At 52.5% G+C, this 21,970-nt stretch overlaps 1 protein-coding gene across 9 annotated transcripts in view; it reads left to right on the forward strand.

The window, feature by feature from the left end:
- Positions 1-18,358, forward strand: part of SMARCA4 (SWI/SNF related, matrix associated, actin dependent regulator of chromatin, subfamily a, member 4) — an 89,787-nt gene extending 71,429 nt beyond the window's left edge. For 6 of the 9 annotated variants that reach the window (XM_018051090.1, XM_018051094.1, XM_018051091.1 and 3 more), the window contains 5 exons: positions 14,655-14,763; positions 15,008-15,109; positions 15,868-16,000; positions 16,096-16,238; positions 17,838-18,358. In XM_018051090.1, coding sequence (XP_017906579.1) covers positions 14,655-14,763; positions 15,008-15,109; positions 15,868-16,000; positions 16,096-16,238; positions 17,838-17,870 — 520 coding nt within the window. In that variant the 3' untranslated portion in view covers positions 17,871-18,358. The remainder of the gene's footprint in view (positions 1-14,654; positions 14,764-15,007; positions 15,110-15,867; positions 16,001-16,095; positions 16,239-17,837) is intronic. The other 3 variants (XM_018051092.1, XM_018051093.1, XM_018051096.1) reach the window with 2 other exon arrangements.

The following is a 21,970-nucleotide window of genomic DNA, read 5'->3' on the forward strand; positions in this document are numbered from 1 at the left end:
GAACGGCGTCACCAAGAACATGGAGCTCCAGGACCTCACATGCTGCTCATGGGTGCACCGGGCTCTGGGCATTGTCTCCCAGAGCTGGGCACCCTGACTGCACTTCTTTTTTTTTTTTTTTCTGACTGCACTTCTGACATGCCACTCCAGTCCTGGTGCTGAGCGCACATGCCCCCCGGAAGACACACACAGGTGCGTCCACAGCAGCTCTGATCACAACTGCCCTAAAGGAAACAGCCCAGCGTCCACCCCCAGGAGAACACGTCCACGGTAGCCTAATGGAAGAGCAGAATTCTGCCAACCACAGAAACAGCCAAACGTCAGCTCCCTGGAAGAATCTTAGAGATGCTTTGTTGAGGGAGAGAAGCCAAACATTGACAAGTACAAGTTGTGTGCTTCCAGTTACAGGAAGTTCAGAAGCAGATCACTGGTGATGGATGTGGATCAGTGGTGGGGGGACTTGACAGGGAAGAGGCCCTAGGGGGGCCCTCTGGGACTTTGGAATCTGGGTCTGCACTTGAAAACCTTCACCAGGAGTACACCTCAGATGTATATACTTCCCCATAGCAGGCTACATCTCGGTTAAAAAAAAAACACAGGGCTTCCCTGGTGGCCCACTGGCTAAGAGGACCAGTGCAGGGGCCCTGGGTTCCATACCTGGCCAGAGAGCTAGGTTCCACGTGCAGCAGCTGAGTTCATGTTGCACAACTGAAGACCCCCGCCTGGGGCAACAAAGACCTGGTGCAGCCAAGCAAATCAGTAAACAGGCGCTTGGAACCAGCATCTTACTGATAAGGCCCTGGATATTTTCAAACCAAAGACAAAATATGTCAGATATCAGTCCACCTTCTGTCATCCTGTGACTTAGAGAAAAATCCATCTGGGCATCGTGTTTTGCCATAGGCACATAAGAGAAAGTGGCTCCCCCAGCTGCTGGGAACCACCATTCTCCGGGCTGTGTGAAATGGGTGGTAAATCAGTCTGGTATGGTGCAGGGAACCCTCAAGACTGGTCTTTAGGACACAGAGATCCTGTTAGGGATTCTGCCATCTAGCCTGCCGAGAAACCCAGCTGCAATCACAGAGCTGAGCTCCCAGCCCTGTTGGACCCACACAGCGGTGCCTCCATTGAGGGTTGGACAGGTGGCTGACATTTAACCTCATGTACCCCTGGAATAGATGGCCATGCTAGATTGGGCATGCCTGCTAAATCACTTCAGTCATGTCCGACTCTGTGCAACCCCACGGACTGTAGTCCGCCAGGCTCTTCTGTTCGTGAGATGTTTCAGGCAAGAAAACTGGAGTGGGTTGCCATTTCCTTCTCCAACACTAGACTGGGAGCTCTCCGTTAAGCTGGGGGAACTGCAGAGCAGTTACAAGAAGGACAGCAAAGAAGACCATTCTGAGAAGTCGCCCCGCACTCCAGCCTTGAGATGAGTTTGGTTCTTGACTGGTGCCGGGCCTTCCACTTGATGTTTGCTGGTGGCCGCATAGGAAGAGATCAGACGAGGCAGCAAATGCAGGAGAATTGTCTTGGTTGCAGTGCTACTTTGTGGCAAATGCTTTCAGAGATGATGTGTGGGAACAAGCTGACATTTCTGATGTTCTCAGCAGACAATTTGAAGTCCCGGGGAAAACCACGATGTGGTTCATGCAGCTGTAGGATTCGGCCCCACCCTGTCTCTTCTGACCACAGCTGCAGAGTCCAGGGTCTCCAAGTCCATCCTCAGACTCAATGATCGCCTGGAGGACTCAGAACATTCTGAAAGCTGGTGTGCTCATGGTGATGGTTTTTCACAGCGAAAGGACACAGGTTAGAACCAGCCGAAGGGAGAGGCATAGGGAGCAGCATCCTGTGGCGTTGCAGGCAGCACCAACTTCCTGGCAACATTACAGGAAGACGCACACGGAGCATTACCAGCCCGCAAGCCTTGCTGTCTGGAAACTCGGTCGCGTAGACATGACTGACCACCACATGGCTGCCTGGCCTCCAGCCCCTCTATGGTTGAGCTGATGCCGTGTGACCCCACACCTCTGCCTAGATCACATTCTTAGAATCTGTGCCCAAGGCCCCCAGTTAAAGAAAGTCACCCCAACTCTGTCCCGCTCCAGGCAGGACATCCAAGGGCCGAGAGATGGCCTCCTAGCAGCTGAGGACAAAGGACAGACCTTTCTTTGGGCCAGGTTATAATCTCTGTGATGGACCTGTCACCTACCTGGAAGGTTCTGAGGGACTGACCACTGTGCCACACCAAGGAGAATAGACATAGAAAGAAATCAGAGGCAACCTAACTCACTCGTTTGTCTCAGACTTCCGACCACTCCTTCCCAGAAGGAAAAGTGAAACTTTGGGCTTAAAGATCCCATTTCATTTCCAGAACCCTGAGATTAGCTAAACACTGCACTTGAGTTAACATGGATCCGAAGGAGAGACCGTTACAGCTTGGTTCTTGGCTGCCACAGAACAGTCACCGGACATTGTCAGCAGCTGGCTTCTGTGGAGGGAGCCTGCCTTGCTGAGCCGGGGTCATGGGGCTGCTGTTCCTGCCCCTGGTGATCATGGAGGCTCGATGTGGTCTCTCCAGAGAGAAGTGGCTGGGCCTGCCCTGAGCTGCCACTGATCAGCACCGCTCCAAAGCCCGCTTTCAAGTGTTGATTTCAAGATCGCCCCACAGTTATGTCCAAATACCCATGCAGTCATGGGTGCTTGCACCTTTGCATCTATACCCTTGTCTGCGTGCAGGTAATGTCCTGATTTGGAACCTTTTGCTCCCTTCATGTGTGTTCAGACTTAGGGCTGCCATACCCACCCTTGCCAAGCTCCTTGCCGCCCATCCATGTGCCCTGCGAGTAGCATGCCCTGGCATTGTATGGCTTCTGACATTGGCATGTGCAGCTTCTGGCATTGGCAGCTGCAACCCCTGCTATGTCAGGATGAAGATACACATCCCAGGACTTCGCTGGTGGTCCAGCGGCTAAGGTTGTGCTCCGAGTGCAGGGGGCCTGGGTTCAGTACATGGTCAGGGAACTAGATCCCACATGCCGCAAGTAAGAGTTCACACGCCACAACTGAAGATCCTAAGTCCGCAACTAAAACCTGGCACAGCCAAATGAATGAATAAGTAAGTAAATATATTTTTTAAATAGTTCAGTTCAGTTCAGTTCAGTCGCTCAGTCGTGTCCAACTCTTTGTGACCCCATGAATTGCAGCACGCCAGGCCTCCCTGTCCATCACCAACTCCCGGAGTTCACTCAGATTCACGTCTGTCAGGTCAGTGATGCCATCCAGCCATCTCATCCTCTGTCATCCCCTTCTCCTCCTGCCCCCAATCCCTCCCAACATCAGAGTCTTTTCCAATGAGTCAACTCTTCGCATGAGGTGGCCAAAGTACTGGAGTTTCAGCTTTAGCATCATTCCTTCCAAAGAAACCCCCAGGGCTGATCTCCTTCAGAATGGACTGGTTGGATCTCCCTGCAGTCCAAGGGACTCTCAAGAGTCTTCTCCAACACCACAGTTCAAAAGCATCAATTCTTCGGCGCTCAGCCTTCTTCACAGTCCAACTCTCACATCCATACATCACCACAGGAGAAAACATAGCCTTGACTAGACGGACCTTAGTCGACAAAGTAATGTCTCTGCTTTTGAATATGCTATCTAGGTTGGTCATAACTTTTCTTCCAAGGAGTAAGCAAGCATCTTTTAATTTCATGGCTTAAGATGGTAAATTTAAAAGAAAGAAAATGCACTGCCCGCTATGGGTTAACTGTGGGAAAATGCTTGAAGAATCTGCAGCTGACCAGTCCTGACCTGGGCAGCCCTGGAGGCCAAGCCTGCATGCAGGGCCTCTCAGGGCACCTCCTTCTTGGTGCTTGGAAACCTGAAAACTACACAGAGGAACCATCTGTTAAATAGACATGAGTGAAACCAGAATTAAGTTGGAAATAGGGATTTCCACTTTAAAATCTAAACACGCAAATAAGTTAGGCTCCGGGGTCTGGCCAGGGACTGTCTGTTGCCAGCTGCTGTCTTCTCTCCCGACCCTTTGCAGGGAGGCAGCTGCTCATGGCCAGAACATTTGGGTACTGTCTCCAGATGCCACTTAGTGGTCATGTGTCCCAAGGCACATCCCATGGCACCTTTGGGACAGCTTCAGAGAAGTGCATCTTCTAGAAGGCCCTTCTTCAGGGGTCAGCCTCCGTAGGACCCCACAGAACCCCCTCTGTGCCCAGCTGGCTGGGGTATAGAGCTAGACTGTTAGCAGCTCCAGGGCAGAGTTGTGGCTGCTGTAAAATCTGCGTGGGACAGTGGAGGCATGTCTGCACCAGGTGTCCTGAATTTGCTCACGGAGCTGAGGTTGTGCAAGAGAACATCTTTGTTTTTAGGAGATTCTCAGAAGTTATTCCCAGAGGGTTCAGAAAGCTGGTGATGTGTACAGGTGCCCAGGCTAAGCCTCCCAGAGCTGAGCGCCACTGGGTGGGCCCTCTGGGTCCCCTTCCCCTGTTGGCTTACCAAGGACCCTGTAAGAACTGTAGGGGTCTGTAGATCTGGGGTCCATACAAGATTCAGGGCTTCCCTGGTGGCTCACTGGTTAAGAAATCTGCCTGCTAATGCAGGAGCCATGGGTTGGAGCCCCGGTTTGGGGAGTTCCCACATCCCGCTTGAGCAACTAAACCTGCTCACCATGACTGCTGACTGTTCTAGAGCCCACGTGCTGCAGCTGCTGAAGCCTACAAACCCTAGGGCCCGTGCTCCACAAACAGAGTAGCCACCGCAATGAGAAGCCCAAGCCCCGCAACTGGAGAGTAGCCCCTGCTTGCCACACCTAGGGAAAAGCCTGCCCAGCCACAAAGACCCGCATAGCCAAAAATAAATACAATTGTTTCTTTAAAAAAAGCACCAGAGTCCCCCGTGGGTGATGAAGGGCCCCACCGCATGCACCATGGCAGCTTCACCCGGGCCTGGGGGCCACTGCCCAGACCCTCTCAGCATTCACCCTCTGCCCTTGCAGGCGCACTGAACACCTTGATTAGAATAAAAAAGCAGATATCTCTCCAGGGGAAAGGTTGTGCCTTGATTTGTAAGAAAAACTGGGGCAGAGTCACAAGGCCCGGGCAGGTTGTTGAGCAGAAACATTCTCTAGGAGAGGATGCCCCAGTTGGCTCCAGTCCCTTCAGCATGGGCCTCTGGGGAGAAGGGAGCGGGTGACAGTGGGTGGACTTGGAGCCCTTTCCTGAGCGGGCAGCGAGGCCTCAGGCTTTTCCTGCCTCAGCCTGTGGCAGGCCACACTGGCCCTCCGTCAGGAGCCCAAGCTTGCATCCTCCAGGGGCAGGAGGCAGGCCTCCACCTGCAGGGCCAGGTCTGGGGTCAGCGTCATCTGCCTGGCACTCAGTCTCCAGCCTGGCATGGGAGGCACCCAGATGAGATGTTGTGAGAAAGAGTGCTGATTGCTATTATCCAACCCCAGGCCAGTCTGAGCATGGGCATGGGCCTGGCTGTTAGCCAAGTGGGGCTCCAGACCACAAGATTAACTTGGGTGGCCTTGTTGAGCCAGACTGAGGTTCTGAGCCTGCCACAGACTTTGCTGGAAGAAGCTCCAGCTGCCCCAGTGTGTCAGGCCAGTTCCACCCCTGGGCTTCACTCTCTGCTGGTAATTGCCGTGGTCTAGACAGAGCACGCCAAAGACCACAACAAAAAAAATAGGGATCTAGTTCTAACGGTCTTCGTGGCTCATGTGCTCAAGTCGTATCCACCTCTGCCATGCTAAGACTCCGTGCCCCAATGCAGGGAGCCCAGGTTCGATCCCTGGTCAGATAACTAGATCCCGCGTGCCGCAGCTGAGACACCTGGAGTAGATGGCACACCTGAGAGGTGGCCTGCATTATGATCTGCCTTCTGCCACTTGCCGTGTGGCCCTGGGTCTGGTGTCCCTCTTCTCCAGCATAAAGGTTCCATTCAAGCTAAGTGGTTTCAAGACACGAGCCTCAGGGACTTCGCCAACGGTCCAGTGATTGAAAGACTTCTTCCAATACAGGGGGTATTGGTTCGATCCCAGGTTGGGGAGCTAAGATCCCACATGCCTCTAGGCCAAAAAACCAAAACATAAAAAAAGGAGCAATATTGTAACAAATTCAATAAAGACTTTAAAAATGGTCCACATGAAAAAAAAAATCTTGAGGGCTTCCCTGGTGACCCAGTGGTGAAGAGTCTGCCTGCCAATGCAGGGGACACTTCGAACCCTGCTCTGGGAAGATCTCACTTGCAACGGAGCAGCTAAGCCCATGAACCACTACTGCTGAGCCTGTGCTCTGCAATAAGAGAACCTTCGCAATGAGAAGCCACGCACCCCAGGGAATAGTAGGTCATCACAGCAAGAGAAAAGCCCACACAGCAATGAAGACCCAGCACAGCCAAAAATAAAATTATTAAAGAGACATAATGCCAAATGTAATGTGACCCTTGATTTCAAAAAATATTTTAAAAAGGAAAAAAGAAGCCCTCAGGCATGTCATTGGCTCCCATAAAGCAGTCAGTTCACTAGAAATGTTGGTTCATTAGGTGCTTATTAATCAGCATTATCACTTGCAGCCAGTCCAGGCCTCAGCAGGAGGATCCTGTAATAAGGGCCCCCCTTCCCCTCCTCAGTTGGGAGAGTGTGTTGAGAGGGCAGGGCAGGTGGCCTAGAGACCTTTCCTACTGGCAGGTTCCTTGGTGAGTATCATCTCCTTTTACTTGTACATGAGGCTGGATTTTTCCTGCATCACACAGTCATAAATCTGACAAGATTGATCTCATAGCAGTGGATGCCCGGCAGGTGGAGGCTCTTAGTAAATATCTGTGAGTGGAACTGCCCTAGACATTTCACTTTTCTGATTCTCGAAATGTCCTTGACTTTGTAATGGGTCAAAAATTGAACCTAGAAAGTAATTTTGTTCTAACATCTTTTGTAAAAAGTAAGGATACATGGTTTTGGTGGGGTTTTTAAACATTTATTTATTTGGCTGCATCGGGTCTTAATTGCGGTACATAGGATCCTCATGACAGCTTGCAGGTTCTTCATCGTGGTCAGGGGCTTCTCTAATGGCAAAGCACATTGAGCTTGTGGGCTGTCGTCATGGCGTGTGAGCTTAGTTGCCCCACAGCATGTGGGATCTTAGTTCCCCAGCCAAGGATCAAATCCATGTCTGCCTGTCATGGAAGGTGGAGCCATTAGACTAGTTCCTGGACTAATAGCTTTTTAATATGTTTCACTATTTTATTTTCAGGTTTCATGTATGATGTGCATGCATGTATCTTGAGATGCTGTATCAGAGAAATGTTCTGCTGTCAGATCAGTTCTTAATATCCTGAGCTGCGCCTATCTGGGGCTTCCCTGGTGGCTCAGATGATAAAAAAAAAAAATCCGCCTGCAGTACAGGAGACCTGGGTTCAATCCCTGGGTCAGGAAGATTCCCCTGGGGGAGGGCATGGCAACCCACTCCAGTATTCTTGCCTGGAGAATTACATGGATCAAGGAGCCTGGTGGGCTACCATCCATGTGGTCACAGAGAGTCAGACACAACTGAGTGGCTAAGCACAGCTGCTCCTGTCTAGGACCCTTGCTGATAACATTTCACTGACTGAGAGTCAAGAGAGAAAATGGCCCAGGGTGAGAAGATGTTATCTAGAGGTGTCTTAGGAAGATCTGCACTCTAGGAAGGAGAGTGGTGTTGAGGGACAGGGTGGGGCAAGTAGTAGGATCTCTCAGGAGCACCATCTTCAGTTGACTGCTTCTGCCTGCCTGAGGCTCTCAGTGCTCAAGATAAGAGTGCTGCTGTGATCCATTTGCAGTGTCTGCCCTTGTCAGAGGATGAGCAGTGGAAGGCACCAAGCTGTATGTTATCATCCCCAGTACAGACATTCTTCTGTTGTTTATAGGATTCATACCAGGGCTCAACAAACCAAATCAGCAGAAATAAGACCTGGCTCACCACTTGTATGTGTATAGTCTGAATTAAGAATTTTTTCTTAGATGAGTTTCAGAGAATCAAAAGTCCACTGGTCAGGACTCAGAGCTTCTACTTTAGGAGGTCTGAGTTTGATCCCTGATCAGGGAACTAAGATCCTGCAGGCTGTGTTGTGAGGCCATGAAAAGAAGATAACAACTGTCTCATGGTATGAAATCATATGAAAATCAAATTTTGTTTTTTTATAAATGAGGACACCTGGATAGTGTATTAAAACCTAGACTGCATATTAAAAAGCAGAGATATCATTTTGCAGCAAAGGTCCATATAGTCAAAGCTATGGTTTTTCCAGTAGTCATGTATGGATGTTAGAGTTGGACCTCTAAAGAAGGCTGAGCACTGAAGAATTGATGCTTTCGAATTGTGTTGGAGAAGACTGTTGAGAGTCCTTTGGACTGCAAGGAGATCCAACCAGTCCATTGTAAAGGAGATCAGTCCTGAGTGTTCATTGGAAGGACTGATGTTGAAGTTGAAACTCCAATACTTTGGCCACCTGATGTGAAGAGCTGACTTACTGGAAAAGATCCAGATGCTGGGAAAGACTGAGGGTAAGAGGAGAAGGGGGCAACAGAGGATGAGATGGTTGGATGGCATCATCAACTCAATGGACAGGGATTTGAGTAAACTCTGGGAGACAGTGGAGGACAGAGGAGCCTGGCGTGCTACAGTCCATGGGGTTGCAAAGAGCTGAACGCGACTTAGCAACTGCAGAACGACATAAATGAGGAACACAGCCAGACTCCCTTTGCCTACATATTCTGTGTGGCCACTTCGATGTAACAGCGGCAGAGTTGAGTCATTGTGATAGAGGGGGTATGGCACACAAAGCCTGTAACATTTACACTAGCTGTTCACAGATGAAGTGTGCTGACCCTCGATTTAGAACAGCACGTGGGAAAGGATGGGAGAGACTCCTGACTTGGCCGAGGAGACCTGTGCTCAAATCCTGCCTGCCCCCAGTTCCCAGTGTCTGGGCCAGCTCTCATAACTGCTCTGGTTTCTCCATGTGTTTGAGGGGCATATCCAATGTCACTGAGAATGGATACTGAGAATCTTTTTTTTTTTTTAAGGATTTTGTTTGTTTTTACTGCTTGGGGTCTTCGTTGCTATGTGCAGGCTTTTCTCTAGTTGCAGTGAGCGGAGCTACTCACTGGCTGCCGAGTTTGGGCTCAGCAGTTGTGGTGCACGGGCTTTGTTGCCCCTTGGCACGTGGGATCTTCCCAGACTAGGGATCAAACCCGTGTCCCCTGCATTGGCAGGCTCATTGGACCACCAGGGAAGTCCTCTGATTCTTTATTGCTCCTTCATGTGTTGTGGGTTTTTTTAAATATTTAGTTATTTATTTGACTGTACCGGATCCTAGTTGGGGCCTGTGGGATCTTAGTCCCCTGACCAAGTGCCCTGAACCTTGGCCCCCTTCATTGGCAGCATGGAGTCATAGCCACTGGGCCATGAGGGAAGTCCCCCACATGTTGTAATTTTGTTTCAAAAACACGTCAAAGGATGTGTCATTTAGACTGGGGCTCTCCCCCACCGTGTGGTCAGACTGGTTGCGACAAACCTCATTCAATAAGGAAGGACCAGTGGGCTATATGTGGGAGGGGTTGCTCCAGGCAAGGCCCTGGTCACTCAGCCCCTCTGTGTGTCATGTCCCGTTGTGATGGGGACAGGACAGTGAATGAGGGAGAAGATCCCTGCTGTGGGAGCTAACGTCTAGAGGCAGGAGATTAATTTCATTGTCACAGGTAACAGCAGCCACTGTTGCTGCCGGAGCAGGTGCCGGGGCAGGCTGGGGGCACGAGGACCGTGGTGGGCGCTTCCATTCTTTGTGTCTGAACAGGGGTCATGGGAGGGTCCTGACAGCCTCGAGATTCTCCCAGGCTCCTTCACTCCCCTCCCCTCCTCTACCAGGCAGCCGGACTCAGAGCAGGGCGGGAGATGGAGTTCCAAGCAGCTCTGCCTGCAGAAACTTCTTTAGAGCCAGTCCTCACAGCAGCACGCTCTCTGGGCAGTGGGGTTCCTGATGTTGCTGCCAGGGTCCTTTCTGGAACAGGGTGCTGTATGAATGACCATGCAGGGGCAGGGCAATGGGCCATCCTTGCTCAGAGACAGCCCTGCTGAAACCTGAGTTTGTACACTGCTCTGTGTGACCCTAGGGCTTGCACCCTGCGCAGTTTCTTCATTTAAAAAATGTGTATTGAGCACCTGTTGTGTACCAGGCTTTATTCCTGGTGCAAGAGAGAGAGCAGCAAATAAAACAGGCAAAGCCTCTGCCCTTGTGGCTTGTGTTCCAGCTAGTAAAGCCAGGCAAGATATGGTAGGGAAGATGTTAGTTGCTGTGGACAAAAACTAACCAGGATAAGCAGCCTCGTGCCTAATAATGTGAAAAGATTAAAACAGCAACGCTTCCAGGGACTTCACTGGTGGTCCAGTGGTTAAGACTCCATGCTTCCACTGCAAGGGGCTTGGGTTCAATCACTGGTCAAGGAACTAAGATCCTGCAAGCCTTGTGGCATGGTAAAAAGAAAAATAACAAAGTCTTCAAGAAGGAAATGCAATGCTTCCATGACCTTGGGGTAGACAAAGATTTTTTCACAACACGAGAAACACCAGATATAATAGGAAATATTGGTAAATTGGACTCAGGTTAAAACTAAGGCCCCTTTGTCGAAAGACACCATCAAAGGAGTAAGAAGACACGCCGTGGGGGACCTCCCTGGTGGTCCAGTGGCTGGAACTCCGTGCTCCCAAGGCAGGGGCCCAGGGTTCAATCCCTGGTCGGGGAACTAGATCCCACACACCACAACTAAGATCCTGCATACCATAGCTAAGACCCAGTGCAGCCAATTTTTTTTTTTTTTTTTAAGACATGCCATGAACTAGAGGTGTTTATGATGAATGTGCCCTACACAGAATTCCCAGGAGGAAAAGTAAGAAAACAAGAACTGCCTGGGAGAGGTCATCACATGACCAGTGTACCTGTGATGATGTGCCCGGTTTTGCTGCTCATCAAGGAGACGTGAAGTAAAACCACAGGAGAGTCTATGGCCATACCACCCTGAGCACACACGAGCTCGTCTGCAGGGTTGGGCCTGGTTAGTACTTGGGTGGGAAAACAGCAAGAGATCCTGGTAGATGGCTCACCCACAGCTGGAGGAGTGAATGTGGGCTCAGTTGCTACCAAAACTGAGCGCCCCTGCCTCCAGGACCAGACCCCCCACCCCCCAGAGACCTTCCCACACGATGCAGGCCAAGAGCTGGGACACAGTGTCTGCGGCTGCTCACCATTTAATATCTCAGACCATAGTCCAAGTTCTTGTCCCCAGCAGGGACAAGCAGACTGTGGCACGTGCCCACCATGGAGCATGTGGCACAGCACAAGGGCCAACGAGAGCAGGTCTCAGCCATGCAGGGGAGTGGCCACGCCTGGGGCGCACCCTGTGGGGTCTCATGACATGAAGTTCAAGAAGAGGCCAGGTTCGGCCAAGTCCTGGAGGCTGGGGAGGCTCACAGGAGTGAGTAAATGAAGATTTGTGCCTTTATCTTTTTCCTTTAATATTTATTTGCTTATTTGGCTGCACCAGATCTTACTTGTGGCATACAAACTCTTAGGTGCAACATGTGGGTTGTAGTTCCCTGACCAGGGATTGAACCCTGGGCATGTCTCCCTCCCCTCCATTGGGAGTATGGAGTCTTAGCCACTGGACCACCAGGGAAATCCCCGTGCCTTTCTGTCTTTCACCTGAGTCATCCATTTTTATTACAAGGTGTCGTGGAGGTGATGTTTATATTGAGGCAAGGGCGGGAGCCAGGGTTCCCTGGGGGAGCAGCCGCTTGGGTGATTCGGAGGCGACAGAGCAGGTAGAGAGAGGCACTGACATCGGCGGTTGTGGGCCGCCCATCCTGGAGAGCCAAGCAGCCCCCAGAGCACCGTGGATTCTGTTCCCAGCAAGGAGGGACTTGGTGAGCAAGGCTGGAAGGCTCGCAGCCCTGGTGCGTAGCGGGTGGGGGTGAGGTACTCTCCAGGGGATTTCTGAAGACAAAAAAGGATCTCTCAGCACTTTGGCAACCAGAGTTTTGCAGCAGTAGCTGTCCAAGAGGTCTGTCTGCGTTGTCAGGATGGTTTTCAGAGTCCCTGTGGCCCTGGCACCCTGCCCCTCCCTCTCACATGACCAGTCCCGGGCCGTGCACACTGGGCGCAACGCACCAGACAACGGTTTTCAGGCCGAGTGGGTCTTCATTCCTCAGGGAAAAGGTTCCCCCAGAGGTCTGTGAGAGGGTTTTTACTATGAAATGTGCCTCTGTGTAATGGTGCTAGAGTCCCCCTTCCTGAGTTCCCTGAAGGGCTCTGTGTGCCCTGAGGCCAGGTTACCTGTGTGATGCTGCAGGCAGGCACGTAGCCTTGGCACCACATGCATGCCTGTTAGTGAGCTGCAGAATGAGTTTAGCCGATTTAAAACTGCCGTTTCGTTTTCTTTATTTTGTTGTTGTTATTGTTGTTTTCTTTTTTAATTAACTTATTTGTTTATTCAACTTGGCTGCATTGATTCTGCATTGCGACACACGGGATCTTTAGTTGCGGTATGTGGAGGTCTAGTTCCCTGACTAGGGATCGAACCCGCTCCCCTGCACTGGGAGAGCAGAGTCTTTGCCACTGGACCATCAGGGAAGTCCCCAAACTGGTGTTTCTTAAAAAAAAAAGTGAAGTAAAGCCGGAATTACTAGAATCCACTACTGTGCCAAGCACTTGAGTTACTTCACACCTGCAGGCCCGTGTCCTGCTCAGAAGTACAGAATGACACTGCAGTCAGGATGATAACGGAGAGCCCTTTGCTCAGAAGGTTCCATGGGGAGGAACAGGGCCTGTGTGGGTTGAGGAGTCAGGGGTGCAGGTCTGGGCTCTGCTGGAACATCATAAACCAGTTTCCCAGAGTGAGCAGGGTTGGCTTGTCTCCCATCACCCTGAGTCCACTTATCTGAAGTAGAGGCCCCAACATATTTCATGCCTGTTCTCGTTTTTTGGGAATTTATGTGAATAAATTCCAGTTTTCCTGTGGCCAAACCACCCACCAGCCTGTTCATGAGAGAGAGGACACCTGTGCCCCTGGGGAGGGGCCTGGAGCTGGCCTTCCCTCCCCACCCCCAGCGTGTGACCTGCCAGCCCCACACAAGGCAGGAAGTGGCCGAGAATTCAGCTTGGAGGAAAGAGGGGGCTGGCCCTTGTTGAGCACAGGCGACCCCACTTCACGCTGGGCAGGGAGGCCAAGACCAGTAAGGCTGGTGTTCAGGCTGGGCTGGATGAGCTTCTCACTGGTTTCCTCATTACAGTTGGGATAAGAGAGTCCATTGAGAACGTGTGTCGTGTGTCTGGCCCAGAGATGGTAGTCGTCCGAGGCCAGTAATGTGCGAGGCCCAGATTCCAGCCCCCGTGTTCCTCTGAGTGTGAGAAGGGGACCAGGGGCAAGTGGCAGCAGCCTCTGGGGCAGGCAGTCCTGGCCAGGCTGCTCCTTAATGCCACTGTAGGATGGGGCATCTGGCGACAAAACGCGAGAAGCAGTCAGGTCATCACTGCTGTCTTCCTGGCCGGTAAACCAAAAACAAGGATGAGATGTGTTCAGGATGTGCAGACGGGGACAAGCTGCCACCCTGTTCCCTGAGAACTGTCCTGAAAAGACCAGGAAAGCAGCCGTGCTGACGGGAGGTGGTGCTCCACTCTTGGTGCCCCCAAGACCGAATCCACCATCTCAGACCTGCCCTGGAGGAGCCTGTGTTGCGAAGCAGCCAGGAAGGAGCCCGGGCAGTGAGCGGGACCTGAATGAACCCACAGCCAGAGCATGTGGGGCCCCGGGTGGAGAGAGTGGGAAAGGAGGGTGATCAGGTCCCCAGCCCCCTGGTTGGCCATGCAGGGCCTCTGCTACCGTCTCTCTGGGGGACAGGATCCCCATTCTGGAGGCTGAAGGGACACTGGGGGTGGGTGTCTCTCGGTTCACCCCATTCCTTGTCCAGGCCCCCAGGGGGTTGTCGCCTCGGAGCCCAGTGCTTGGATTCCTCATTTCATGGCCACTGACAGCTCATCTTTCCTCTGCTCCCTAGTACCAAACCAGCGCTGCTTAGTGGAAAGAACTAGGAAACTGCTCTAGTCACCCATTAGCATCTTGTCAGGAGGTGTCTCTCCTTGGGTTTCTGCCTGGTTCTCTGAAGTTCGCTGCTCATGAGCGCCACCCTAGAGAGGCACAACATGCTTGGAAAACCCATCTCTGAAAACGCTGGCACTTAATGCTCCCGACGCGAGCAAACTGATTTCTGTGTCACATGTAGAGAGTTCTCCCTCATGCGGGTGCCAAGGCTCCACGTGGCACGTGACGCTTTTTCCTCCAGGGCTGGGGTGGGGGGAGGTGGGTGAGTTCAGAGCCTCCACACAGATGCGGCAGCAGACCTCTCTGCTTGGCTGCCCCTCGGGAATGTTCCAGAACTCACAAGTCAGCTCACACACAGGAAATGGCTCCAGAGTGGACTTTAAAATTTCTCACCGTCTCAGTCCTCCAGCGCCCAGGGTGGGGTGGTGGTTGTAGAGGGGAGGGTGCCAGGCAGAGGTAGGGGCTCCCCGGCAAGCAGGGCCTGCGAGTGACGCAGCCACGTCTCTCCTTACAGCAGCAGTGGACGCCAGCTCAGCGAGGTGTTCATCCAGCTGCCGTCCCGCAAGGAGCTGCCCGAGTACTACGAGCTCATCCGCAAGCCTGTGGACTTCAAGAAGATAAAGGTAACCCCAAGTCGAGTGCTTAGAACCTTGGGATGTGGGAGCAGGGGTTCTTGGTCTTGGGAGTCCCCACCAGGGGCCCTGGTCACTGGCCACTGGGGGCCTGAGGATGTGGCAGGCGACCCCACCACCCACGGCTGGGCCCCCAAGTCCACACAGCCAGGGAGTTCCACTGTGACCCCGCCTTAGGTGGCTGGGACCCTGGGTGCCAGGGGGCCCGAGATAAGGCCGCTTCTCCTGCCCCCAGGAGCGCATCCGCAACCACAAGTACCGCAGCCTCAACGACCTGGAGAAGGACGTGATGCTGCTGTGTCAGAACGCGCAGACCTTCAACCTGGAGGGTTCCCTGGTGAGCACTCCTGGGCCCCCACACCCCACCCCCGTGAATTGGCCGGTTCAGAAAAAGGTCCCCTGCACCTCGGAGCACATCAGTCATTACAGAGGCTGTATGTGTTCATTACTGAAAACATAGCAGAAGATAAAGATGAGCAAAATAGAAGAAATAGACTCAGTCCTGTCCTTCCGGGGGGCCCTGGGCACACTCTGTGAACATCCTGGAATCTGTTACAAAGTCATTCAGGGACGCTTTTGAAAGGACGTCCAGCTCTGTGCTGGGTCCTGTCCTGTGATGAGATTCACACACACACAGCCTCAGCATGGCAGTTTTCCTCATTGCTGGGATGAATGCCTCCTGGCAAAGAGAGTCGCACATGCCAGGGAATGCTAGCTTCAACGAGGCCATGCGTCTCTGACGCTAAACTCCAGGCCCTCTCAGAGCCTTTAACCAGGTGCTCACTGCGATTCTTCACGGGGAGGGAGGGGGACTTCCCTGGTGGTCCAGTGGCTAAGACTCTATGCTCCCAGTGCAGGGAACCCAGGTTCGATCCTTGGTCAGGGAACTAAATCCCACACGTCCCAACTGAGAGTTCGCGCGCCACGACTATGACCCAGCGCAGCCAAATAAATAAATACTTTTTAAAAAAAAGAGGAACTCCTGACCTTCTGTCCAGGACCGTTTCATTGAGCTGTCCCTTGTCCGGGACCAGGCGGGCGGGCAGGCAGCCCCTCATCGGGCCCCCGACCTGAGCCCCGTGCGTCTCCACCCAGATCTATGAAGACTCCATCGTCCTGCAGTCGGTCTTCACCAGCGTGCGGCAGAAAATTGAGAAGGAGGACGACAGTGAAGGGGAGGAGAGCGAGGAGGAGGAGGAGGGCGAGGAGGAAGGCTCCGAGTCAGAGTGTGAGTCCTGGGGGTGGGGGCGGGAGGTCACATCCACCCCAAGACACCCTGGGGCCCCGCGCTCACATCTCCTTTCCTTGTGGTCCCCTCCCCAGCTCGCTCAGTCAAAGTGAAGATCAAGCTCGGCCGGAAGGAGAAGGCCCAGGATCGGCTCAAGGGGGGCCGGCGGCGGCCGAGCCGCGGGTCCAGGGCCAAGCCAGTGGTGAGCGACGACGACAGTGAGGAGGAGCAGGAAGAGGTGAGGTCCCTGCGCCCCAGGGCGGGCGGGTCACTGGGCCTCCATTCCTCTTGCCAGGTCCTAGGCCTGTGGGATGTTTTCAGACCCCCAGTCCACAGACAAGGCTCAGTGTTACAGAGCGTGGGACTCAAACCCAAGTCCATGCAGCCCTGGAACCAGTGCTCTTGGAGCCACTGGGCATCTGGGGTTCAGACAGGGCATCCCTCCTCCCTACCCGACCCGCACAGTTCCCACTGCACAGCCCCAGGCCGACCACAGGGGGCGGGAGGCAGGGAGCTGGAGATGCCCTCAGAGAGACGGTCCCCGCTCCCCCAGTGCTGTGGCATCCTCACCACCCTGTGCTCCCCAGGCCTCTACTTGTGGCTCCGTCCTGGCCTGTCTCAGCGGGTTTCCGGACAGTGGTAGTGGGTTGAAAAAGCAAACCAAAAGTGAAAGTCCCATAGACCACAGTCATATAAACGGGAGCTGACACCATGAACGGGGCTGTGAGTGGTACCTCAGTGATGGTCCCCCAGGCACACCAGGGAGGAGCCACGAGAACCGCAGGAGCACTGAGCCCGTACAGTCTCGTGGGCCTGGGGGCAGGAACAGACTCGCTTGCTGCATTTATAATAAGTTTTGCCCTCTGGCTCCCACCTGGACGCCTGGCCCTTCCCTGCTGCAGGACCTGGGCTGTTTGCTTCACCTCTGAGCCTGCCTCCACTTCCACAAAGCACGGAGGTCAAGTGCATTTCACGGGCCCCGGCTCCCAGCAGAAAGCTTGACGAGTACCATTTCATCATCGTTAGTCTTCTTGTAGAGCTATTTGCAGTAACAGCAAAACCAGGTGCCTCAGAATAATCCTGACTGCTGACGTCTGTGGTCCTATGGGGACATTAATGACATTCTGAACCTGGGGAGCGGTGGCCTTGTTTGTGGCCAGGAGAGTCTGGGCTGTACACCTCCCTGTCTGCCCAGTCTGGATCCAGCAGCACCTTTTGTGGCCCTTGCTAAGGTGCTGAAAATGTTTACACAGAAGAGCAGAGATTGTACGTGGTCAGGAATAGCCAAGGTGGTTTTAAAGCTCAGGTCAGGGGAATTCCCTGGTGATCCAGTGGTTAAGACTCAGCATTTTCGCGGCTGAGGGCTTGGGTTTAATACCTGGTCAGGAAACAAATACCACAGACCTTGAGGCTCAGCCACAAAAACAAACGAAAAACCCCCTACAGGTCAGGGGCACAGAGAGCAATGGGACAGAGCCGAGAAGTCCCCACATGCTTCCCAGGAACCAAGAAGGAGTCGATGTGAGGGTGCAGGGGCCAGTCCTTGGGAGAAAATGACATTTGGGTGTGACCTTGGCAGCAGGGACTGAGGGCAAAGGTCACCCCACCCCACCCCCAACCTCAGAGTGGACAAGGCAGTTCTGCCTGCACTGGTGATTAAGTATATTTAAAGCAAAGGTCGGGGACTTCCCTGGTGGTCTAGTGGTAAAAACTCTGCACTTCCACTGCAGAGGGGCACAGGTTCAATCCCTGCCCAGGGGACTAAGATCCCACATGCTGTCTGGGTGCTCCCAAGGGCCAGGCTGACTCTCCCTCTCTCCTCCTGTCCCCCTCCCAGGACCGCTCAGGAAGTGGCAGCGAGGAAGACTGAGTCCCGACATTCCAGAGTCTCGACCCCGAGCCCCTCGTTCCAGAGCCGAGACGGTGTTAGCCCTTAGCAGTAACGGGTAGCAGCAGATGTAGTTTCAGACTTGGGATAAAAACTGTATAAACGAAAATCTTCCATATTTATACGGCAGAGAAGATGTAGGACTGTCTGTGTCTGGCCCTGTCCTGGCATCAATAGCGTTTGTAACAGCATTAACTGTTTAAAACGAGAAAAAAAGGAGAAAAAAAACGAATTATGAATTGGGGAACACACGACACCTGTCTTTCTTCCCTCTCCCTGGCAGTACTGTTGCGGCCGCAGTTTGGAATCACTGTAGTTTAAAGCTGTGGATGCATGCGTGTAGCCGTCCACTCCTTGTACTGTATTTTATTGGACAGGTCAGACTCGCCGGGGCTGGGGTCCGCAGGCCCGGCGAGGGTATGTCAGTGTCACTGGATGTCAAACAGTAATAAATTAAACCTCCAACAAAAGTCTTGGCTTCTGCTGGACGCATTCCCCGCCCCTGGCATGGGGTGAGTGTCTGCAGCCACCTGCCCGAGCGGTGCAAGGCCCTGGGGCCTTGGGTGGGGCCTCACTGTGTCTGCAGCCCTGTCCTCCTGTCGCCAGGTCCAGGGGGGCCCGTCTCCCAGGGGAGGACACTGAGGCCCAAGCAAAGGGAAGCCTTGCGCGGATGTCACACCATCTTGACTAGCAGCCTGGGCCCTCTCTGGGTCTCTCACCACTGCCCTTCCCTGTCATTCGTTTAAGCCCACCATGTCATGCAGAGAGCAGACTGATCAGTCCCTGCCCCTTTGCAGCCATGGTGGGGTCATGAAGACAGGTCAGCAGGAGGTGCCTGTCAGCAGTCTACGTCCTGACATGGGAAGCCAGGGCATTGTGGGAACCAGGTGATAAGCGAGAGCTTCCAAGTCCAGAGCTTACTTTAGGTCCTCTTCTGTAGTTCTTGTGTCTCCCTTAAGATCTTATGTTCATGAGTCACTATCATCATATTTGCCATTAATTCTTCAAACATTGTTCACTTTAGTTTTATGAATGCTTATACAGACTGCTGTGGGTGCAACATCTGGGCTCCCTCAGAGAACATTTCTGTCAACTTTTTTTTCCTCAGGGTGGCTCACACTTAGCTCTTTCTTCATATGTCATGCTGCCTTTTTTTTCTTTCTTTTTTTTTTTTTTTTCCAAAAACAGGCATTTTTTTTGGATGTGCCCTGTGGCCTGTGGGACCCCAGCTCCCCGACCAGGGATTGAACCTACACCCCTGGTAGTAAAAGAGCAGTGTCCTAACCACTGGACCACCAGGAGACTTTCTCAGAGATGGACATCTTTGGGGACTTCCCTGGCTGGCAGTCCAGTGGTTAAGAATCTGCCTTGCAATACAGGGGGATGTGGGTTCGATCCCTGGCCAGGGAACTAAGATCCCATGTACCACAGAACAACGAAGCCCACACACCCCAGCTAGGGAATCCATGTGCCACAACAAAAGGTCCACATGCCTCAGCCAAGATCCAACACAGCCAAATAAATAAATGATTTTAAGAAATGGACATTTTTTAAATAATAGACTCTAGCAACTCTGAGCTCCTCTTTCCCCACACACACAGGCAGTTGTCCTGGTGGTGGTTTTGCTCTGTTTGTTTTAGTAAGTGCTGAGCCGACTCTGTAGGGTCCCTCTCCCCCACGATGCGCAGCTGTTGATGTCTCTGCTAAATTTTTGAGTTTCTGCGTTTCATTATTTTTAGGCTGACTCCCTCTGGGAGTCACCCCTGGTTCGGTCTAGCTTTGGGGCCAGCCAACGATGGCTTGGAGGTTGTGCTCAAACCCTTGAGTCAGTGAGGCCCAAGCCTGGGGCCTGTGCTCGGGCCAGTTTGCAAGCCAGACCTGCCTTTGCTTCTCGCCCGTCCCTCTTGCATTTTCTCAGCATGTGCACATGGCCTCCTGCAGGGCAGGTGGCCTGCATTTGTGGGTTGATGGGGTCTCTCCGGCTCTCATGCAGCGTGATACATACATGCGTCTTTTCAGACCCTCAGGATACGTGGGGCCAGCTATTTCATTCGACCTCCTGACTGGGTAGATGGTACACCAGCAGCCATATTGGGCCATGAGGTGATGCTCTGCGTAGGGGCGGCAAATACTAAAGGAACAACATAGAGGCTGTTCTCCAACACCGAGGCACCAACTCCAGACTTTGACATGAGAGAGATCATCTCTCCTGGCTAGGTTACCAATCTGTTGCCACCACGTTCTCAACCTCAGTGAGGAGACCTTGGCCTTCCCCATACACTCCACTTTGAGATCTCCACTGTACCCAGTTCACCCAGTGGCCTGAGGTGTTACTTGGCTCCAAGTCAGCTCCCTCCCACAGTGATGTCCACGGCTTGTCCTGGCTAGTAGGAGCTGGGAAGCCAAAAAACCGTAATCTCCCGCTGTTCTTACCTTCCCATTTAGTAATTATTCTTGAGTACATCTTAATTTGTTTAATGCCTTTAATCTGCAGAACCCTGAAGTGGGTTGTTTTTGACAACTCGCTGCTTTCGTGGTTGCCTCTTTGGAATGCATTTACCAAGGTACTCTCGTGTCGTTTTGAAAGGCTCCTTTTGCAGGGGGCGATGCTTTGGCTGTTCAGTGGTTAAGACTCAGAGCTTTCAACGTAGGAGGCATGGGTTCGATCCCTGGTAGGGGAACGAAGATCCCACATGCCACGTGTGTGTGTGTGTGCTTAGTCGCTCAGTTGTGTCTGACTTTTTGTGACCCTGTGGACTCAGGCTCCCCTGTCCATGAAAGTTTCCAGGCAAGAATACTGGAGCGGGTTGCTATTTCTTCCTCCAGGGGACCTTCCCAACCCAGGGATAGAACCTGCATCTTCACCTGGGGAGCCACATGCCATACGGCAGAGCCAAAAAAGAAAAACAAAATACACGTTTGTGTGTGAATGACTTTGACTCCATTTAAATAGATTTAGGTTTGTTTTAATGTTTACAGAAAATCAACTCACAAACCCTTGATTTCATAGTATTCAGACTGAGGCCAGTGTTAAAAAGAGTCCCTTGGTGAGGGACGGGGGCGGATGGGAGAAGTATACGTGGAATTTGAACAGGGGAAAATACGTATCTGGTGGGCTTCCCTGGTGGCCCACTGGTTGAGAATCCACCTACCAATGCAGGAGACTTGGGTTGGATCCCTGGGTCAGGAAGTTCCCCTGGAGAAGGAAAATGGCAACCCACTCCAGTATTCTTGCCTGGGAAATCCCACGGACAGAGGAGCCTGGTGGGTACAGTCCATGGGGTTGCAAAAGAGTCGGACATGACTTAGTGACTAAACAACATCGATGTGTCTAATTACAGTTTGCTGGGGAATGGATGGCAGAAAAATTCAGAATAATGTTGACTTGTTGGCCGTGAGCTCATGCCATGCCTCTCTCATGTCAAAGTCTGGAGTTGGTGTCTCAGTGTTGGAGAACAGCTTCTAGCACCAGCAGCCATCTTGTGTCATCACCTCATGACACAAGATGGCTGCTGGTGCTCCATCTATATGCATTTCACATCCCAGCCGTCAACGAGGAGACAAAGGGAAGGAGAAAGGCCTACCCATTCTTTAGAAATCCTCTCTGGAAACCAACACTTCCCTTTCTTATGTGCTGCAATATAGTCAAATGGCCACACCTGTAGCTGCGCAGGAAGCTAGGAAACGCAGCCTACCCGGTGCCTATGTGCCCTGCTGAGACTGTGGGCACACCGCTTACTTGCTCACTGCCTGCTTTGCGTTGGTTAGCACCAGTCTTCAGATGAGTAGACAGGCATGGAGAAGAGAAGGACTTGCCCAAGGCTGCGTGGCCAGTCCTAGACCTGGTGGTTGTCAAGCTCTGTTCACCTTCCTCCCAAGTTGGGTGGTCATGGGTTTGAATTCTGGCCCTGCCGTGTCCAGGCTGTGTGGCTTTGGGCAGCTCTCTGCACCTCTGAGCCTACTAAGAGATAACCCAAAAACCTCATGGAGGTTTCTGTTTTTCTTTGGGCATTTTTGTTTTTTCTAGGGTGACGATGAAAAATAATTTTTCAGAGGAAAGAAAAATGAAGGGCATCAAGAGG

Source organism: Capra hircus, chromosome 7 (assembly GCF_001704415.2).
Source record: "Capra hircus breed San Clemente chromosome 7, ASM170441v1, whole genome shotgun sequence".
Lineage (NCBI taxonomy): Eukaryota > Metazoa > Chordata > Mammalia > Artiodactyla > Bovidae > Capra > Capra hircus.